Source organism: Podarcis cretensis (assembly GCF_951804945.1).
Source record: "Podarcis cretensis genome assembly, chromosome: 2".
Classification (NCBI taxonomy): Eukaryota; Metazoa; Chordata; class Lepidosauria; order Squamata; family Lacertidae; genus Podarcis; species Podarcis cretensis.
This window is the reverse complement of record NC_137171.1, coordinates 9,386,509-9,402,989: the sequence shown is the minus strand read 5'-3', so window position 1 is coordinate 9,402,989 and position 16,481 is coordinate 9,386,509. Positions and strand designations below refer to the sequence as shown.

General features: G+C 47.7%; 2 protein-coding genes across 7 annotated transcripts; one reads left to right on the top strand and one right to left on the bottom strand.

Annotated features, from left to right (window-relative positions):
- Positions 1–569: 569 nt before the first annotated feature.
- Positions 570–7,209, top strand: PFDN5 (prefoldin subunit 5). Its single transcript, XM_079966951.1, has 6 exons — positions 570–726; positions 2,898–3,000; positions 3,396–3,427; positions 4,534–4,608; positions 6,550–6,655; positions 6,765–7,209. Exons 1-6 carry the CDS (start codon positions 655–657, stop codon positions 6,842–6,844), a joined length of 468 nt encoding a protein of 155 aa, XP_079823077.1. The 5' UTR covers positions 570–654; the 3' UTR covers positions 6,845–7,209.
- On the bottom strand, positions 6,660–15,181 carry LOC307210729 (uncharacterized protein). Of its 6 annotated transcripts, XR_013836091.1 has the most exons (5): positions 14,309–15,181; positions 11,173–11,288; positions 9,367–10,537; positions 9,030–9,067; positions 6,660–6,764 (listed from the first exon to the last, which is right to left on the bottom strand). XR_013836091.1 is itself a non-coding variant. In XM_079966892.1 (3 exons), the coding sequence occupies exons 2-3, from the start codon at positions 11,246–11,248 to the stop codon at positions 9,726–9,728; spliced, it is 888 nt and encodes a 295-aa protein (XP_079823018.1). In that variant the 5' UTR covers positions 11,249–11,288; positions 14,309–15,181; the 3' UTR covers positions 9,100–9,725. The 6 variants fall into 6 exon arrangements, 4 of the variants coding, with proteins under 4 accessions (XP_079823018.1, XP_079823020.1, XP_079823019.1 ...); XR_013836092.1 differs by lacking the exon at positions 6,660–6,764 and having other exon boundaries at positions 6,923–9,067; XM_079966892.1 differs by lacking the exons at positions 6,660–6,764; positions 9,030–9,067 and having other exon boundaries at positions 9,100–10,537.
- Between the last annotated feature and the right edge of the window lie 1,300 nt (positions 15,182–16,481).

Genomic DNA, 16,481 nt, shown 5'->3' with positions numbered 1-16,481 from the left:
TCACTTCCATACATCACTACTGGGAAAACCATAGCTTTAACTATACGGACCTTTGTTGGCAAGGTGATGTCTCTGCTTTTTAAGATGCTGTCTAGGTTTGTCATTGCTTTTCTCCCAAGAAGCAGGCGTCTTTTAATTTCGTGGCTGCTGTCACCATCTGCAGTGATCATGGAGCCCAAGAAAGTAAAATCTCTCGCTACCTCAATTTCTTCCCCTTCTATTTGCCAGGAGGTGATGGGCCCAGTGGCCATGATCTTCTGCCTGTTAGGCAGCCTTTTTTAGAGTGTCAACTCATCTCCCTTTTATCTGCAAAGTCACAAGCTCCCGCCCCAGTCTCCCCTTCGACTGATTTTAACAGAAATTAAGAAACAGGTTCGTCCCACGGAGCTAAACAACTTTGAGCCGAATTACGAATCAGCTCCGTTCGACATCCTTACATAAATTCTCTATGCAGCCTCCTCGCCACTCTCGCCCCGCAGGAGAAGGACGTCGACATGCAACCGGAAGTGAGGATGGCGTGATGGCTCTTTCCCTCTTTGGCCGTTGCTAGGGGAGGCGGGGCGGAGCTTCCGGTAGGTGCCGAGTCCCAATAGGCGGACTGATCATAGACTCCGCCGGCTGGAGAGGACGCCTTTCCCCCCCTCGCCTCCCAAGATGGCGCAGCAGGTGAACATCACGGAGCTTTCGCTGCCGCAGCTGGAGGTGCTGAAGAACCAGCTGGACCAGGTGAGGGAAGGAGCCTTCGCGACTGGGGGCGAGAGTGGCGAGCGGGGAATGAACGGCCGGCCGCTTCCCGCTCAAACTAGCCTGAGGCGGGAGAGGGGAGGTTGGGCGGCCGCGCCTGAGGGAATGAATCGGGGATTTGGGGCAGAGATGGGGAAGCTGTGCTTCCCTCTCCCCGCCCCACAAAAAAGCCCCCCCCCCTCACCTTCCAAGGCTCTGCTGGACTGCGACTCCCATCAGCCCCAGCGAGCTTGGCCAGTGGTCGGGGCTGATGGGAGTTGGAGTCCCAACCGCCAGGTTCCCCACACTCGATTTAAGGCATTTTTGAAATGCCCCATGACAAGGGAAAATTCAAGTGTGTCTTACAGGTTCCATTTATGCCAGTGTTTTGAAAGCAGTGTGTCCTGTAGAAAACAAAATACATAATGCTTTTTTTAAAAAAATGCATGGGTGCTGTTAATTTGCCATTCAAGTTTGGGTCACAATCCAAACAAGAATACAGTGGTATACCTCGGGTTACATACGCTTCAGGTTACAGACTCCGCTAACCTCGGGTTAAGACTTTTGCTTCAGGATGAGAACAGAAATCGGGCGGCAACAGCAGGAGGCCCCCATTAGCTAAAGTGGTGCTTCAGGTTAAGAACAGTTTCAGGTTAAGTACGGACCTCCGGAACAAATTAAGTTCTTAACCTGAGGTACCACTGTAATCGCACCACCCCATCAAAAAAGGCCAGTGCTATCCTAGGCCGCCTCAGCGGAAATCTAGTGCCCTGGGGATCAAGGGAAGTCATCGGATTGCTCTTATTCTGCCTTGGGTCAGACCACGCCTGGAAGAGCTGTGTCTGATTCCGGGCACCACAGTTTGCTTAGAAGCAAAGGAGGGCAAATCAAGACAATCAAGGGTCTTGCAAAATGAGGAATGGTTGAGGGAGGTTGGGTTTGTTTAACCTGGAAAAGAAGAGACCGAGAGGAATTAGGATTGCCACCTTCAAATATCTCAAGGGCTGTCACATGGAGGATGGAGCGAGCTTGCTCCAGAGGCCACAACCTGAAGCAACGGATTCAAGTTACGAGAAAGGAGATTCCTGCTAAACATCAGGAAGTAATTTCTGACAGTTAAGAGTCATTCCTTCTTTTTGCAAGGTCCCCAGTGGAAGGGAGAAGGGGCAGAATCAAGGGTTGGGGGTGGGAAGAGAAAGCTAAATTCTTCACTTGAGCAGCATTTAGTGGACGCCTCTGAGCTTCCTGCCTCATCATCCTGTGAAGCTCAGGATCTGAGCCTCAGGGGAGCTGGGTATCCCTACTCTCAGGAGGGGACGTGGGTGGTGCTGTGGGTTAAAACCACAGAGCCTAGGAAGGTCGGTGGTTCGAATCCCCGCGACGGGGTGAGCTCCCGTTGTTCGGTCCCTGCTCCTGCCAACCTAGCAGTTCGAAAGCACGTCAAAGTGCAAGTAGATAAATAGGTACCGCTCCGGCGGGAAGGTAAACGGCGTTTCCGTGCGCTGCTCTGGTTCGCCAGAAGCGGCTTAGTCATGCTGGCCACATGACCCAGAAGCTGTACGCCGGCTCCCTCGGCCAATAAAGCGAGATGAGCGCTGCAACCCCAGAGTTGGCCACTACTGGACCTAATAGTCAGGGGTCCCTTTACCTTTACCTTACTCTCAGGAGTACCGTACTGCTTTTGAAGCAGAGGGCTTTGAATAAGATTGGATCTCCATGAACTTTAGATTTTTTTGTAACCTACCTACCTCTTTCCTGTGGAGATTAAATCCCTTGCAAATATTTGTGTAGTACATGCATGCTTTCTTTTTTTATCACTTCCTTGACCTGGTTTGTGATGCTATGGTAAGATGAGGTAGCCTCAGTCTTCATTGTCTTCTGCTATTCAGTTATCCTTTCAACATTTTGATGTTATCTTCCTGTTAAGAGATTGGAAGTGAGGGATGAATCACCCCCCTCACTTTGTAGTCTTTCCCCTCCTCCAAGTGATTGCAGAACTTTGTGAGTGTCCTCCAACGCTTACAGGGCTTTTTGATGGGAGCAGTTGGTGTTTCATTGAAGCAATATCCCACCGTTACTAGAGTAATGTTTGTAGTACTTATAGTAGAATAGTGGCCCCTGGTGGCAACAAAATTATTTGATGCTGAGCCTTGATTTTTGTATGCCTTCTATAGGAAGTGGAGTTCCTTTCTTCATCCATTGCACAACTTAAGGTGGTGCAGACAAAATATGTGGAAGCCAAGGACTGTCTGACGGTTTTGAATAAAACCAATGAAGGCAAGTGACTTTATATTTTAAAATTTATATCCTGCTTCCCCGCCCCCTAAAAAGAGGAATTCAAAGTGAGTTACAAGAATGAAAATGCAGAACATTGACACAAATACTAAAAGTTAGTAGTGATGTATAATGATTGTGTTAACTTTAGGTCAAATATCTTCCTTGTTCCACTCCTTAGAATATGAGTGAAACATACCTTACTGTGGTTTCTTAGAAAATGGTATGAAAGATGATATGAAGGAGCTCAATGGTAGTTCCTTCAACTCAGATGTGTGTTTTTTATGTTTTACAAAAGTAACCAATAAATTCCATGGCACAATTGGATTCTGACTTTGACAAATCATTATTGTGGAGATGCTCTGTAATGTAAAAGTCCTATATTTTTGTCTCATCAGGTAAAGAGCTACTGGTCCCACTTTCCAGCTCTGTATCCTTTCCTCAAGATGGTGGTGGTATTGCAGCAGCACAGCCTACGGCACAAAACCTTTCTCCCTTAAGCAGCCATTCTTTTCCTATAATTTGACTGTTGGATTAATCTGCAACAAAGTGTCTAGAACAGGCACGGAGAACCTGTGGTTTGCAGATGTTGCCAAACTCCAGCTCCCATCATCCTAACGATTGGCTTTGATGGATGGGCTTAAAAGGAGTTGGAGTCCAACAATGTCTGGAGAGCCACAGGCTCCCGAGCCCTGGCATAAAACTTTTCAGGGAGCAACATCTCTCATAGAATCCTTCCATCCTCTAATCTGCGACCACATTTGTGGAGATACCTTATTAGAAGAGTGTAAACGTCTCATAGTTCTCTCTGGAGCCCGTTTCATGATTCAGAGTAAAAGGCTTTAGCCTTTGGGAGTTTTTCAGCAACTGGGTTGAGCAGGTACATCTTGCGCTGGCCACCTGGATTTTTTATCTTCAGCACTTACATACTCCTATTCCCCGTGGTTCTTGATTTTTGTCCTATCCCAACTGTTTTTGGACAAATGATTGGTTTTGGAATAAGCGCTATGCATTTGTTTAAACCAAAGTTGAAAGGTTTAAGTATGCCGGCTGCAGTTGGAGAAGGCACCCCTTGGGAACTGTATCCCCAATTGTTTTGACAACTCATGCCTTTAATAATGTTGGATATTTTACATATGTCATAATGGAGACTTGAGTGTCAGTGATGTCAGCTTACGGCTGTGACCTCATCGTATCACGGACACTCAAGTCTCCATTATGACATATGTAAAATATCCAACTGCAGCCGGCTTACTTAAACCTCCTTGTATCATGTGGTGCTGCAACCTCAGGCTTAAAGATCATTTGCATCTTCAGGCTAAAACAGCTCACTGGGCTGCTGTTGACCAATCAAGGTAAAATATCCAGTCTTGTCTAGATTGAGCTTTTATGTATTGGCTGTCATCCAGTCCGTTGGTAAGACATCAGTCTAGCACATGGTAGCTTGGACATCTGTGTGGTCCACAGGTTGTGGGTTACCTGCATGTCACATGGTTCCTCCCTGTTCCTTCTGCGTTTCCTTAACCTCTCTCACAGATGTACGTTCCTGGGAAGCTTTCCGATGTTGCTAATGTCTTGATAGATGTAGGAACAGGTTACTATGTAGAAAAGGTAAGGCATCCGTTCTTGAGATTCACGTGGAATTCTTATTAAAGCAGCTGCATGGTTTGAGTTCATGTGAAACGTTGGGGCCTGCTGTGGTCTAATGCTCCAGTACTTTCTGCCTTGAACTGTTGGGTTGAGTTGAACCGTTCTCAAGGCAGATTTTGGTATTCTGCCTGAATGGACTGTTTCTGGGGCTCTCAATATGGATGAGTTTTTGAGGGGCCCTGGAGGCTTATCAGCCCACCCTCTTTGTCACATTTCCCATCATGTGTATTTGGGCCAGGGGATGGGAGGCAATGTCATTGAGAATGTACAAATTGCATTCCCATACCACTGTATAACCATAGCCGGCTTCATAAACAGGGAATTTGAATCAGAGATCAGGGAAAGGGATTTCTTGACAAATATGATTGTTTTGATTTGATGGATTGCGTTTCTCTGCTGCTTTTCCATTCAAATGAACCCCAAAAGTGGCTTACAAAACAATGAATAAGAATAACATAATAAAACCTCACAATCACAGCATAAATCATATAATATAATTAACAAAACAATTACAATATTAACAAACCAGCAACTAGAAAATAAGCTAAGAATCACAGTAACAGCATAAGTCATACAGTGGTGCCTCGCAAGACGAAATTAATCCGTTCCGTGAGGCTCTTTGTCTAGCGGTTTTTTCTTGCGAAGCAAGCCCATTGACACCTTAGCGGATTAGCACTATTAGTGGTTTAGCGGCTTTTAGCGGATCAGTTGATAAGCGGCTTATCAGCGGATCAGCTGATAAGCAGCTTAGGGCTTAGGAAAAGGGGGGGAGGGGAAAAACCCCGCAGGAACTCGCAAGACATTTTCGTCTTGCGAAGCAAGCCCATAGGGAAATTTGTTTTGCGAAGCGCCTCCAAAACGGGAAACCCTTTCGTCTAGCGGGTTTTCCGTCTTGCGAGGCATTCGTCTTGCGGGGCACCACTGTATTATATGATTAACAAATCAGTAAGGCATTTATAACCTATATAACAATATTAACAAAATAACAGCTAAAAAAATAAACTAAGCATTATTAAGTTCATACAGAAACACACTCTCTTACCACCAATGACTCATAAAACTTTGGCTCTATTCAGTTCATTAAAATAGAATTCTGTTAAGGAGGAGGCTTTCATTTTGTATGTAATATCTATGCCTATAGATTTGTGCTGCTAGTGTGCCTGGAAGAGCACATTCCCTCCATGGGAATTAGTAAGAAAAATGGAGAATAGTAAGAAGAATTAGTAAGAAAAATGGAGTTGGGGGACCAACAATGGGCTCCTCAACAGTTTTTGGTCCCAGCAGATGCTCAATTCTGCCCATTGTTTTTTCTGGCTGTCTCTATAAGATTGGTAAATGGATTCCAGTGTGGATTGGTCCTATGGTATGGATTCACTCTGTGTTGCTGGGGAGCTGATGCCATGGGCCCTTTCAACATTTTAAGATAGATCCATGTTTTTTAATAGTGACTACACCATCTGGCATCAAATATGAAATGGCCCTTGAATAGACTTGTTACTGGAATAGGCCTAACCTGAAAAGGAACAAATGTTCCCTCTTTGGGCATTATGTCTGACAAATTTGAAAGAAGGCCAAACAGTTCCAGGAAGACTAGTAAAATTTCTTAGCAGGGGTTTCATATATCCAAAGAGATAGACTCTATGGCAGGTGCGAGTATAAAAGATTCAGAGCACGCCAGACTGGTTAAGGGTTTAAGTCAGGCCTCCTGTATGTTGTTGGACTACAGCTCCCATCATCCTTTGCTGGCTGGGGCTGGTGGGAGTTGTAGTCCGCAGCATTTGGAAGGGCACCAGATTGGAGAATTTAAAATTGTTTTGAATATGCCTCCTAAGGGTCTGGCTCAGCACCCTTTGTCTAGAAAGCTGTTTTGATGATATCCACCAAGTGCATTTGATGTTGCAGTCAGTGGACGACGCCAGAGATTTCTTCAAGAGGAAGATTGATTTCCTGACAAAACAGATGGAGAAAATCCAGCCGGCGCTCCAGGAGAAGCACGCAATGAAGCAAGGTGAGGCCTGATGGCAGGCAAAGCCCTGGAATTGGTGAGGCTCCATTTTGATCCGAGCAGCTGTGGCTGGGGTGAAGTTCTTTACTCTTCTTTGTTTCTTCTTTTGCAGCTGTAATAGAGATGATGAGCCATAAGATTCAGCAACTAACAGCAGCGGGGACCTCACAGGCAGCCGCAACAAAGGCCTAGCAAAACACTGGTCACACACATGCCTTCACAGTTCACCATTTTGTGATGTAAACCCAATTTTGCTGCCCCAGGATGCAGCTATCCATTCAGCTGTGCAGCTGAGGGTGAGGAGGGGGTGGGGCGTTAGTTGCTTTAATAAATACGGGATTGTGATATAACAAAATCTTTTATGGGAACAATGACCATTTTGAGGATCCCATCCTTTTAAGGCGACGGGCTTTCGCCAGTTTTATTCTTGGGGTGGTTGTTATGTATTGCTGATTGTGACATGAGATGGCCTTTCATTTTTAAAGCCCAGTGGGGAATTTTTGTCACTTGTAAATGGAATTGTACAAAATAAACTGGTAGGATAAGAGAAAATGCAATGTGTGTGGACCCACTAGTGTGATCTTCAGAAATGGGAGGCGAAGGCAAGGAACTGGGAAATAGAAGTGAGCAGCTGTTAACCTCTTTAGATCTTGGGCAAATAGCATTAATCAGATATATGTATGAAATGCTATTGAGGGAGAATATGTCTACATCCTAGGGCTTAATAATAATAATAATAATAATAATAATAATAATATTTATTTATTTATTTATACCCTGCCCATCTGGCTGAGTTTCCCCAGCCACTCTGGGCGGCTCCCAATCAAATGTTAAAAACAGTACAGCATTAAATATTAAACTTCCCTAAACAGGGCTGCCTTCAGATGTCCTTTAAAGATAAGATAGCTGCTTGTTTCCTTCACATCTGAAGGGAGGGCATTCCACAGGGCGGGCGCCACTACCGAGAAGGCCCTCTTAGTGTGGTCATAAGCATATTTATTCCAAAGTAAATCCAATAGGGCTGGTTTGCCTAGCATTACAAGACACTGCAAGCTTTGGACTCACATACTTCCCCCCCTTATCCTCTGCTGCAGCATTGAGGAGTCTAGAAGCTTTTTGTTTCTGTTTTAGAATAGGTACAACCATCCGTGTCATCTTAACCCGGACAAACTAGTTAATTGTAACAATGATTAGTTGAAAGAAGCAAACTTAAGTCCCTTAGGGGCGCACTCATATAACAAGTCCCACAAGCACCAGTGCCTTTGCCCCCTCTCTCTTCCCCAAATTGGCTGGGTGGAGAGCTCCCAGAACAGCATGGGGGGGGGGGTTGTTCCATCTGGAAAGCCGAAATGCTTGCACTGTCTGAATGATTGCCATAGCACTATGTTGAATTTCTCTCAAAGTTTATGAAGCTTACTTGCTTCAGCCCAGAGGGCGAGGAACATCCAGGCTTCTTGAAGTTCATTCCGTTAATGCTAAACCTATGGGCCTCCAGTTAGGACTTTCAGCTCCCATCATCTTACGCCAGCATGGCCAGTGGTCAGTGATGATGATAACTGGGAGTCCAGCGCCATCTGGAATGCCTCAGCTTCCCTGTCTCTGCATTAAACCATGGTTGAGCTATATCCAAATGCAGCCATAGAATTCAATAAGCCCTAACACTTTCAGCCTGCAAACCTAAAGCACGCTTAGTACTATCTCCTCCATACACAGACATATCGTAGTTGTATCAGCAGCCTGAATCTGTATACCTCTCACTCACTTGTCTCCCTGTGTGACGGACTATTTGTAAGTTTTCTCAGGAAACCAGAAAGCAAAGATGTTTCATTTTATAGGGGGGGAAACAACAACTTTCCTCCCCTGCAGGAACCCTCAGCATCTGAAGAACTCATAGGCCAGATAATACTGTTACTACTATTGTAGAGGTCTATCCTCTGCAGTTTTTGCTTGACTGTAGTTGATAAAGTATGCTTGTAGTAATATAGTGATAGGTAGAGAAATGTGGGTATGCAAAAAGTATTTATCAGGAGAGGAACATGAGGAGGCCGGGAAGATCAAGACCTATCTATGAAAACTGTCTTTTGCATAACTAGCATCCATAGCCATAAACACAAGGAACAGCTTTAAAATGAACTACGTTCTGCCCCAGATGTCCAGTTTGTACCCTGCACTGCAAAAAAAGAAAAGAAAAAAGATTTGCTATGTTCTCTTGTTGGGCTTAAACGTCTTCTAGTCCATAGTGTCTCCTTTTCTTCTTCTTCTTCTGTACAGCCCATCAGCCACCACAATCTCCCAGTGAGTGAGTGGCCTTTTTATCAGTGCTGTTCATCTCCTGTTCAGAATTTGGTCCATCTTCCCATTCCGCCACATTGCCTACCTTGGTCTCTCGAACTGCCCTTGTTCGATCGCAAACTTCTGAAAGAAAGAACGAGTTTGGCACTTTGAGATCAGGAGATACACAAAACTTTTATTTCACAAGGTTTTGTTCAATCTCCCTGTCCCCTCCTCAACCGCCGTCCAATTTCCCCTGCCCCAATGGTCCATGCTCCTTCCCTGAGGCAGCTCAGTTCTGCTGCGAGATGCTTCCTCGTCTGAATTCTTTCTTCCATCCAAGTCTCAGGGAGACTTGCTGACTGGATCTCTTCCCCCTCCCTCCCCTTGAAGGTTTTCTATTATGGCTTCTAACTAAAGAATTCCCCCCCCCCCCAACACACATTGTATGTACAGGAGGAGGGTCCAGGGCCTGTAGATTCTCAGCAGGTGAGTTAGTTGTGCTCCGCTTTCATTCTGCCCCGCAGGCAGTTCGAGATCTGGGCTGTAACCAGTCTCCCGACAAGGGCCTGAAGTCCAAGCTCTGAGCCCTGTCTTCTCTTCTTCTTCCCTCCTCCTCCTCTTCTTCCTCGTCACCACCCAGTGGCTTTTTGCACGTTGGCCCCATCAGGGCCTTTGACCTGGCCAAGCGACACCCAGGTTGCAGTCCAGAGTCACCTCGGACCCCAACCTGTAGTCTTCAGGCAGCAAGCCTGGGCATCGATGTTTGGAATTCCTCTCTCGCACGGGGGAACGAAAAGCCTCAACGCACAAAGATGGGCTTGTGCACTCTCTTGTGGCGGATGAGCGTGGTTCTCTTGGTGAAACACTCTCCGCATTCCACGCAAATGAAGGGCTCCGAGGGGGCGACGCCATGGTGAGCCACGCGGTGGCGCTCCACCTCGGAAGGTGCCCGGAAGCGCTGCCCGCATTCCGGGCAAGGGTGCCCGATGGGAGAGTCCGTGTCATGGCGCAGGCGCTGGTGTTTGACCAGGCCGGCCGTGTGCGCAAAGCCCCGTCCGCACTCCGGACAGCGGAACGGCCGGGCACCCGTGTGCGTTCTCCGGTGCTTGGCCAGGTTCTTGCTTTGGGTGAAGCTGCGCCCGCAGTCCCCGCACGTGTAAGGGCGCTCTCCCGTGTGTATGCGCTGGTGCTGGATGAGATTGGAGCTCCAGCTGAAGCTCTTGCCGCAGTCCCGGCAGACGTAGGGCTTTTCGCCAGTGTGCGTGCGCCGGTGCTGCACCAGGTGCGAGTTCTGCGAGAAGCTCTTGCCGCAGTCGGTGCAGGTGCTGGGCCGCTCGCCGGTGTGCGTGCGCTGGTGCCGCAACAGCTTCGACCAGTGGCTGAAGCTCTTGCCGCACTCGTTGCAGATGAAGGGGCGCTGCTTGGTGGAGCGCGAGACCACTGCAGCGGCAACCGCCCCCTCGCCCTCGCCATAGCTGTCAGGGGCTAGCGGGCTCCCCTGCCGGTCCACTGCTGATCCTTCCTGCTGGGAATTTGCCTTCCAGTTGGACTGTCCATGCTGAATGCTGGATTGGATTGTCTCGTGCTCCAGATCATCTTCACTTTTGTCAGCTGTAGGGGAAAAGAGCCACATAGATCAGCCACAGGAGCAATGCACCAAGACCCACAAGCTGATCCCCAGAAGTCAGAAGAATGGGTCTTTACGTTTGAGGCTTTCAAAAATGGGAACCCACCAGAGCCGAGTTTAAAAACAGCCACACACCTGCTCCTAGAAAACTCAAGTGTTATGAAAAAGCTAATGGTGCAACCCACATTTATTATGATAGTTTGTATAATTTCTCCCATTTGGCATAGTTTTATTGCACCATTTCTACTATTTTCCCTAAGTGGCCAAGAAAAGCTGGTTTGGTTTAAGCTTGCCAGTGGTTGTCCTGTCTGCATGCTAAACACCAAAATGATAGCTAGTGTGTTTGCCCATGACCCTATTCTACATTTCAACTTCAAGTTTACCTTCCCGCTGGAGCGGTACCTATTTATCTACTTGCACTTTGACGTGCTTTCGAACTGCTAGGTTGGCAGGAGCTGGGACCGAGCAACGGGAGCTCACCCCATTGCGGGGATTCAAACTGCCGACCTTCCAATCGGCAAGCCCTAGGCTCAGTGGTTTAGACCAGGGCGTAATAAAAATGTTGTAATAACAATAATAGGATTCACACAAGGATGTGAAACTGGGCCAAGCATCTCACCTACGTAGACTCTCCGTACAATCCCGCCATCATCTGAGTTGTGGATCTCCACACGAGCTGGGTCTTCACAGTCCATCTCAAAGAGCTTTTTCCTCCTTCAAGCCAGAATGTTACTGCTATGGGTGGAATGAAGAGAGTTGAAATCAGAGGAAGTATCAAGCATTTCTGGAGGTGGTAACAGATGTTCACAAAGAAGCAGTACTGGGCAAAAGGGAGCATAATTGTCTACAGCTTGAGATCGCTCAGCCTCTCCTCTGACTAACAAGCCATGCTCTCTCTTGTCTTCTGGTGGGAGCCATGCTGGTAAAGCGAGGCCTATCTAGCTCTGCTAATCTATGACCTCCACTTGGGAGGACTCAACCTCTACACCGAAAAGTGCCAAGGCTTCACAAAATTGCACGCTCTGATCTAAAAGCCCTGGCCTGTAAAGCCCACCCTGCTCGGCAGTGACCAAAATGCACTCTGCACACGTTCAGCAACACTCTTTTTGTAGTGCCTCAACACATTTCAGGGTTTGAGCCCCAACCTTGAAAATATGTTCCAGGGGTATTGTGTGTGCGTCTTATGGAGCGAATGCAGGCTCCTTGGCTTCAGTGATAGCAACGCGAAGCCTCCGAAGCGCAGAGGGAGAGCTTCCCCCGCACTCTGGAGGCTTTGCGTTGCTTTCGCTGAAGCCCCCGGAGCGCAGCGGAAACTCCCGGAGGCTTCAGGCAGCTATCCGCAAGCCTTCAGAGCACAGCAGGAGTTCCCCCTGCGCTCCGAAGGCTTGCGGATAGCCACCTGAAGCCTGGAGAGCGAGGGGTCGGTGCACACCGATCCCTCTTGCTCTCCAGGCTTCGCTGTTTTCCCTCTCTGTGCAGCGCCCCTTCAGCAAAGCGGGAGGAGAAATGGAAGGGGCTCTGTTTCTCCTGCCGCTTCGCTGAAGGGGCGCTGAGCAGAAAGGGGGAGATTTTTTTTTTCCTGTTCTCCCCCTCCTATGTTCCGGTGCATCCTATAGAGCGAAAAATACGGTACTTTGTTCTGAAACGACAGCAGTGGTGTAGACCAAGGATGGAGAACCTGTGTCCCTCCACGGATGTTGCACTCCAACTCCCATCAGCCCCAGCCGGTATAGCCAACAGTCAGGGAAGATGGGAATTGTAGTGCAGGGCCCCCAAGCAGGGTTCAGTGCTACCAGCCCAGCATTTCCTGAAAAGATACAGGGGAAGACCAGTATACAACTTAAACCTTAATTGCTGTTCCACTTTTATTATTTAACAAGGGAGAAGCCAAAAGGAACCATTCAAATAAAATACCAGATGAATTGCACCCATCATTCATCGGCTCATCTAGCCAAATGCTGCCTACACTGGTTGGCAGCGGCTCTACAAAGTTTTAGGCAGACTTCTCTCCCAACCCTTCCTGCAGATGCCAGGGAGAGGAGGTCTCCCCCCAAAACGTGCTTCTCCCCCCCTCGCCCACTTCTCTTTTAATTGTCCCAGATTGAAGCAGGAACCTTCTGCAAGCAAGAGCATATGCTCTCCCACTGAGTTATGTTTCCGCCCGGTATGCATGCAACCTCCCAAAAAAATGTGCTTCAGAGTTATTGCTGTATCCATAGGCAACTTTAACCGCTGAATCAATGGATTAAGACCAATTGCGTTTGGCAGGATTCACTGCCAAGAAACTGCATGGCATTGCAGCTGTGTAATTAAACTACTGGTGAGCATATTCCTTTTCTAAAAAATGCTGCCAACTGCAAGCCTCCCACAATATGAATCCAGTCAACCAGAAGATCATCGGGGGGGGGGGGTGGAGATGAGGGCAATAGAATGATGATGATAATGAGAAGAAGAAGAAGCTTGTAGTTTGTTGCACATGGGGACCTAGTGACAATGAAAATGAAATAATAATAAGCTTGTTGCACATGCGGACTTAGTAACAATAAAAATGAAAATCAGGCCACTAATGCCTAACTATCCTTATAAAAGGTAAAAGGTAAAGGGACCCCTGACCATTAGGTCCAGTCGTGGCCGACTCTGGGGTTGCAGCGCTCATCTCGCTTTATTGGCCCAGGGAGCCGGCGTACAGCTTCCGGGTCATGTGGCCAGCATGACTAAGCCACTTCTGGCAAACCAGAAACGCCGTTTACCTTCCCGCCAGAGTGGTACCTATTTATCTATTTGCACTTTGATGTGCTTTCAAACTGCTAGGTTGGCAGGAGCAGGGACCGAGCAACGGGAGCTCACCCCGTCGCGGGGATTTGAACCGCCGACCTTCTGATCTGCAATTCCTAGGCTCTGTGGTTTAACCCACAGCACCCTCCTTATAACAACATATTACAGAGGAACGGCCGTGTAAGCTCCTTGCACACACAAAAACAAATACAAAGAGCAATCACGTGGCTGTTGCGCTCATGCCACAATAAATCTGTTAGCCGCAATACTTGGAGAGAGCTTTAAATAGTGTCGTCTACAGTTAAAACCAACCAAGAGACCTTCCCGTACCCCAACCCCCCACTCCCCATTTTGCACCGCTCAGGAAGATAAAGACCCACCCCCACGGCCGCCTTACTCAGCCCCGGAAATCTCTTAACTTGATGCCCCGCAGCGATGCCTCGCTGCACCCCCGGAGCCGCAACTTTGAAAATGACAGCTTTCTGTCTCGCCCGAGGTGGCCATCTTGGGATCGAGCAATGTCATTGGGGGCAGAGGCGAGCAAGCAGGTGGTGGAGGAAGGAGGGGGGGACAATCGGCGGCCAGCCGGACCCCGAAATCCTGCAGATCCGAGCCGCGATGCCACATCCCCGGAGAGAGGGAACCATTTCGAGATTGCACCGACGTGAGAACGACACAGAGAGAGAGAGAGAGAAAGAGACGGGAGCAATGGGAAGAACAAGGAAACTCACTAAGGGTGGCAAGCAGGGAAGAAATCTGATCAATAATAAGCATGCAAAGTCTTTTGCAAAGTGAAAAAAGGGGCGCGATGCTGCCCACTCGGGATGCGGTTTGCAGAGGGAGGGAGGGTCGTGCCTGGCGATGCTCCCCTTGCAAATCTTGCCAATTCCGCTTGCAAATCTTGCAAATACAATGATTCCGGCCCCCCCCCTTCCCGGTATCTCCCCCCCCCCCCCGCAGATCCCTTGGTTCAAACTCACTTGCCCTGGGAAGATGAAGGAAGCAAGGTAACCCGTTCTGATTTATTTTTATTTTTCCAGACACCACCCCCACCTTAGGCAAGAGAAAGGAGGCTGAGCCACGGCAGCGATTTCACTCCAGCTCAACTCTCCCATCAGGGGGCTGCTGGGAACAGGAAGGTCCCAGTTAGATTTAATCCCCTATTCCACCTCCTCTGTACGCCTCTGTATTTCCTGGTGATCGCTAGGAAGAGGGAGGTATTGCTAGCTCTATGGTTAAGAGATGGGGAGGGGGGCGGTGTTGTCCTAGGAAATCAGCATGCTTTCTTGAAAAGGAAAGTGGGGTGTCTATATAGACGCACCCTGAAGGGTGAAAGATGCCGTCGGGAAAGTAGGTGGGCGAGTTTCTTCTCCGTTAGGGATGGGGAGATCAGCAGCCGTCTGAGAGCTGTTAATTTATATGCAGAATTCATCATGCGAAAGGCTGGGCTGGATGAATCCCTAGCCGGAATTAAGATTGCCGGAAGAAATATCAACAACCTCAGATATGCAGATGACACAACCTTGATGGCAGAAAGTGAGGAGGAATTAAAGAACCTTTTATTGAGGGTGAAAGAGGAGAGCGCAAAATATGGTTTGAAGCTCAACATAAAAAAAAAACGAAGATCATGGCCACTGGTCCCATCACCTCCTGGCAAATAGAAGGGGAAGAAATGGAGGCAGTGAGAGAGTTTATTTTCTTGGGCTCCATGATCACTGCAGATGGTGACAGCAGCCGCGAAATTAAAAGACGCCTGCTTCTTGGGAGAAAAGCAATGACAAACCTAGACAGCATCTTAAAAAGCAGAGACATCACCTTGCCGACAAAAGTCCGTATAGTTAAAGCTATGGTTTTCCCAGTAGTGATGTATGGAAGTGAGAGCTGGACCATCAAGAAGGTTGATCGCCAAAGAATTGATGCTTTTGACTGGAAGCCCTGAGTGCCCACTGGAAGGACAGATCCTGAAGCTGAGGCTCCAATACTCATGAAAAGAGAAGACTCCCTGGAAAAGACCCTGATGTTGGGAAAGACGGAGGGCACAAGGAGAAGGGGACGATGAAGGACGAGATGGTTGGACAGTGTTCTTGAAGCTACCAGCATGAGTTTGACCAAACTGTGGGAGGCAGTGGAAGACAGGAGTGCCTGGCTTGCTCTGGTCCATGGGGTCACGAAGAGTCGTACACGACTAAATGAGTAAACAGCAACAACAAACAAATTCTGCCCTTTTCCCCTTATGGGGTATCCAATAGGGGTTCCCTATTGGTAGGAGAAAATAACAGAGGCCATCCAGAGAATATTGAGAAGCAAAGCAGCTAGTAAGCCTGATCTTTACTGATCTGTTGCAACAGGGTGCTCCCCTCACAGGCAGGAAAGGAGGAGGACCAGAACCAAGGTGTGCCTGCCCTTATATAGACATTTTAAATTCCCTGCCCTGGAGCTCAAGACCCCCTTTCCATACATCATACATACATCACAGAAGGGGTGTCATCCAAGACCACTCCCCACAAACATCATACCTACATCACAGTAAAGGTGGTCTGAAACAGAAATTTGAATCTTGTTGTTTTTCCTGTCTGCCAGGTTATTTGATAATGCCTTATCTGATTGCCTTTCCTAGTACAGTAGTCTGTTACCCTTTGAAATGGTGATTACTCAATTCCTGAGACAATGGGAAGGCTCCCTGACTCTCTCCCTCCTTGCAGAGAAAACATTTGGTCAGTTTGGGAGTCAAAATGGTTTCAGGACAGTCTTCCTGTTCTGATCTATGTACGTGTTTGCATGGTACAGTTATGAACATTTATTATATAGATAAGACCTTAATTTTTTTTATTACAGTGGTTCACCTCAGGTGCCAAAATATATTGCGTAGGGTTTTCGTGTACTTAAGCCCAAGGTCCTAAAGCAAAGGAAGACTGGCTTACCCTGCCATACACTGAATAAAGATAGTGTAATATTTGTGGTCTGCAGAGGGGGCCCCTGTAAGTCCAGGATTTGAAATAATTTAAGGGTGCCATTGTCAGGATGTGTTTACCATAGCATCCCGGATCATACGGAAGAAAGTCTCATAAATTTCAGTGGAAGCAATGTGAGGGACATTGTGGCACTCTGCATTAATTCCTCCAGAGTAAACACCACCTATTACTGTACAGTGGT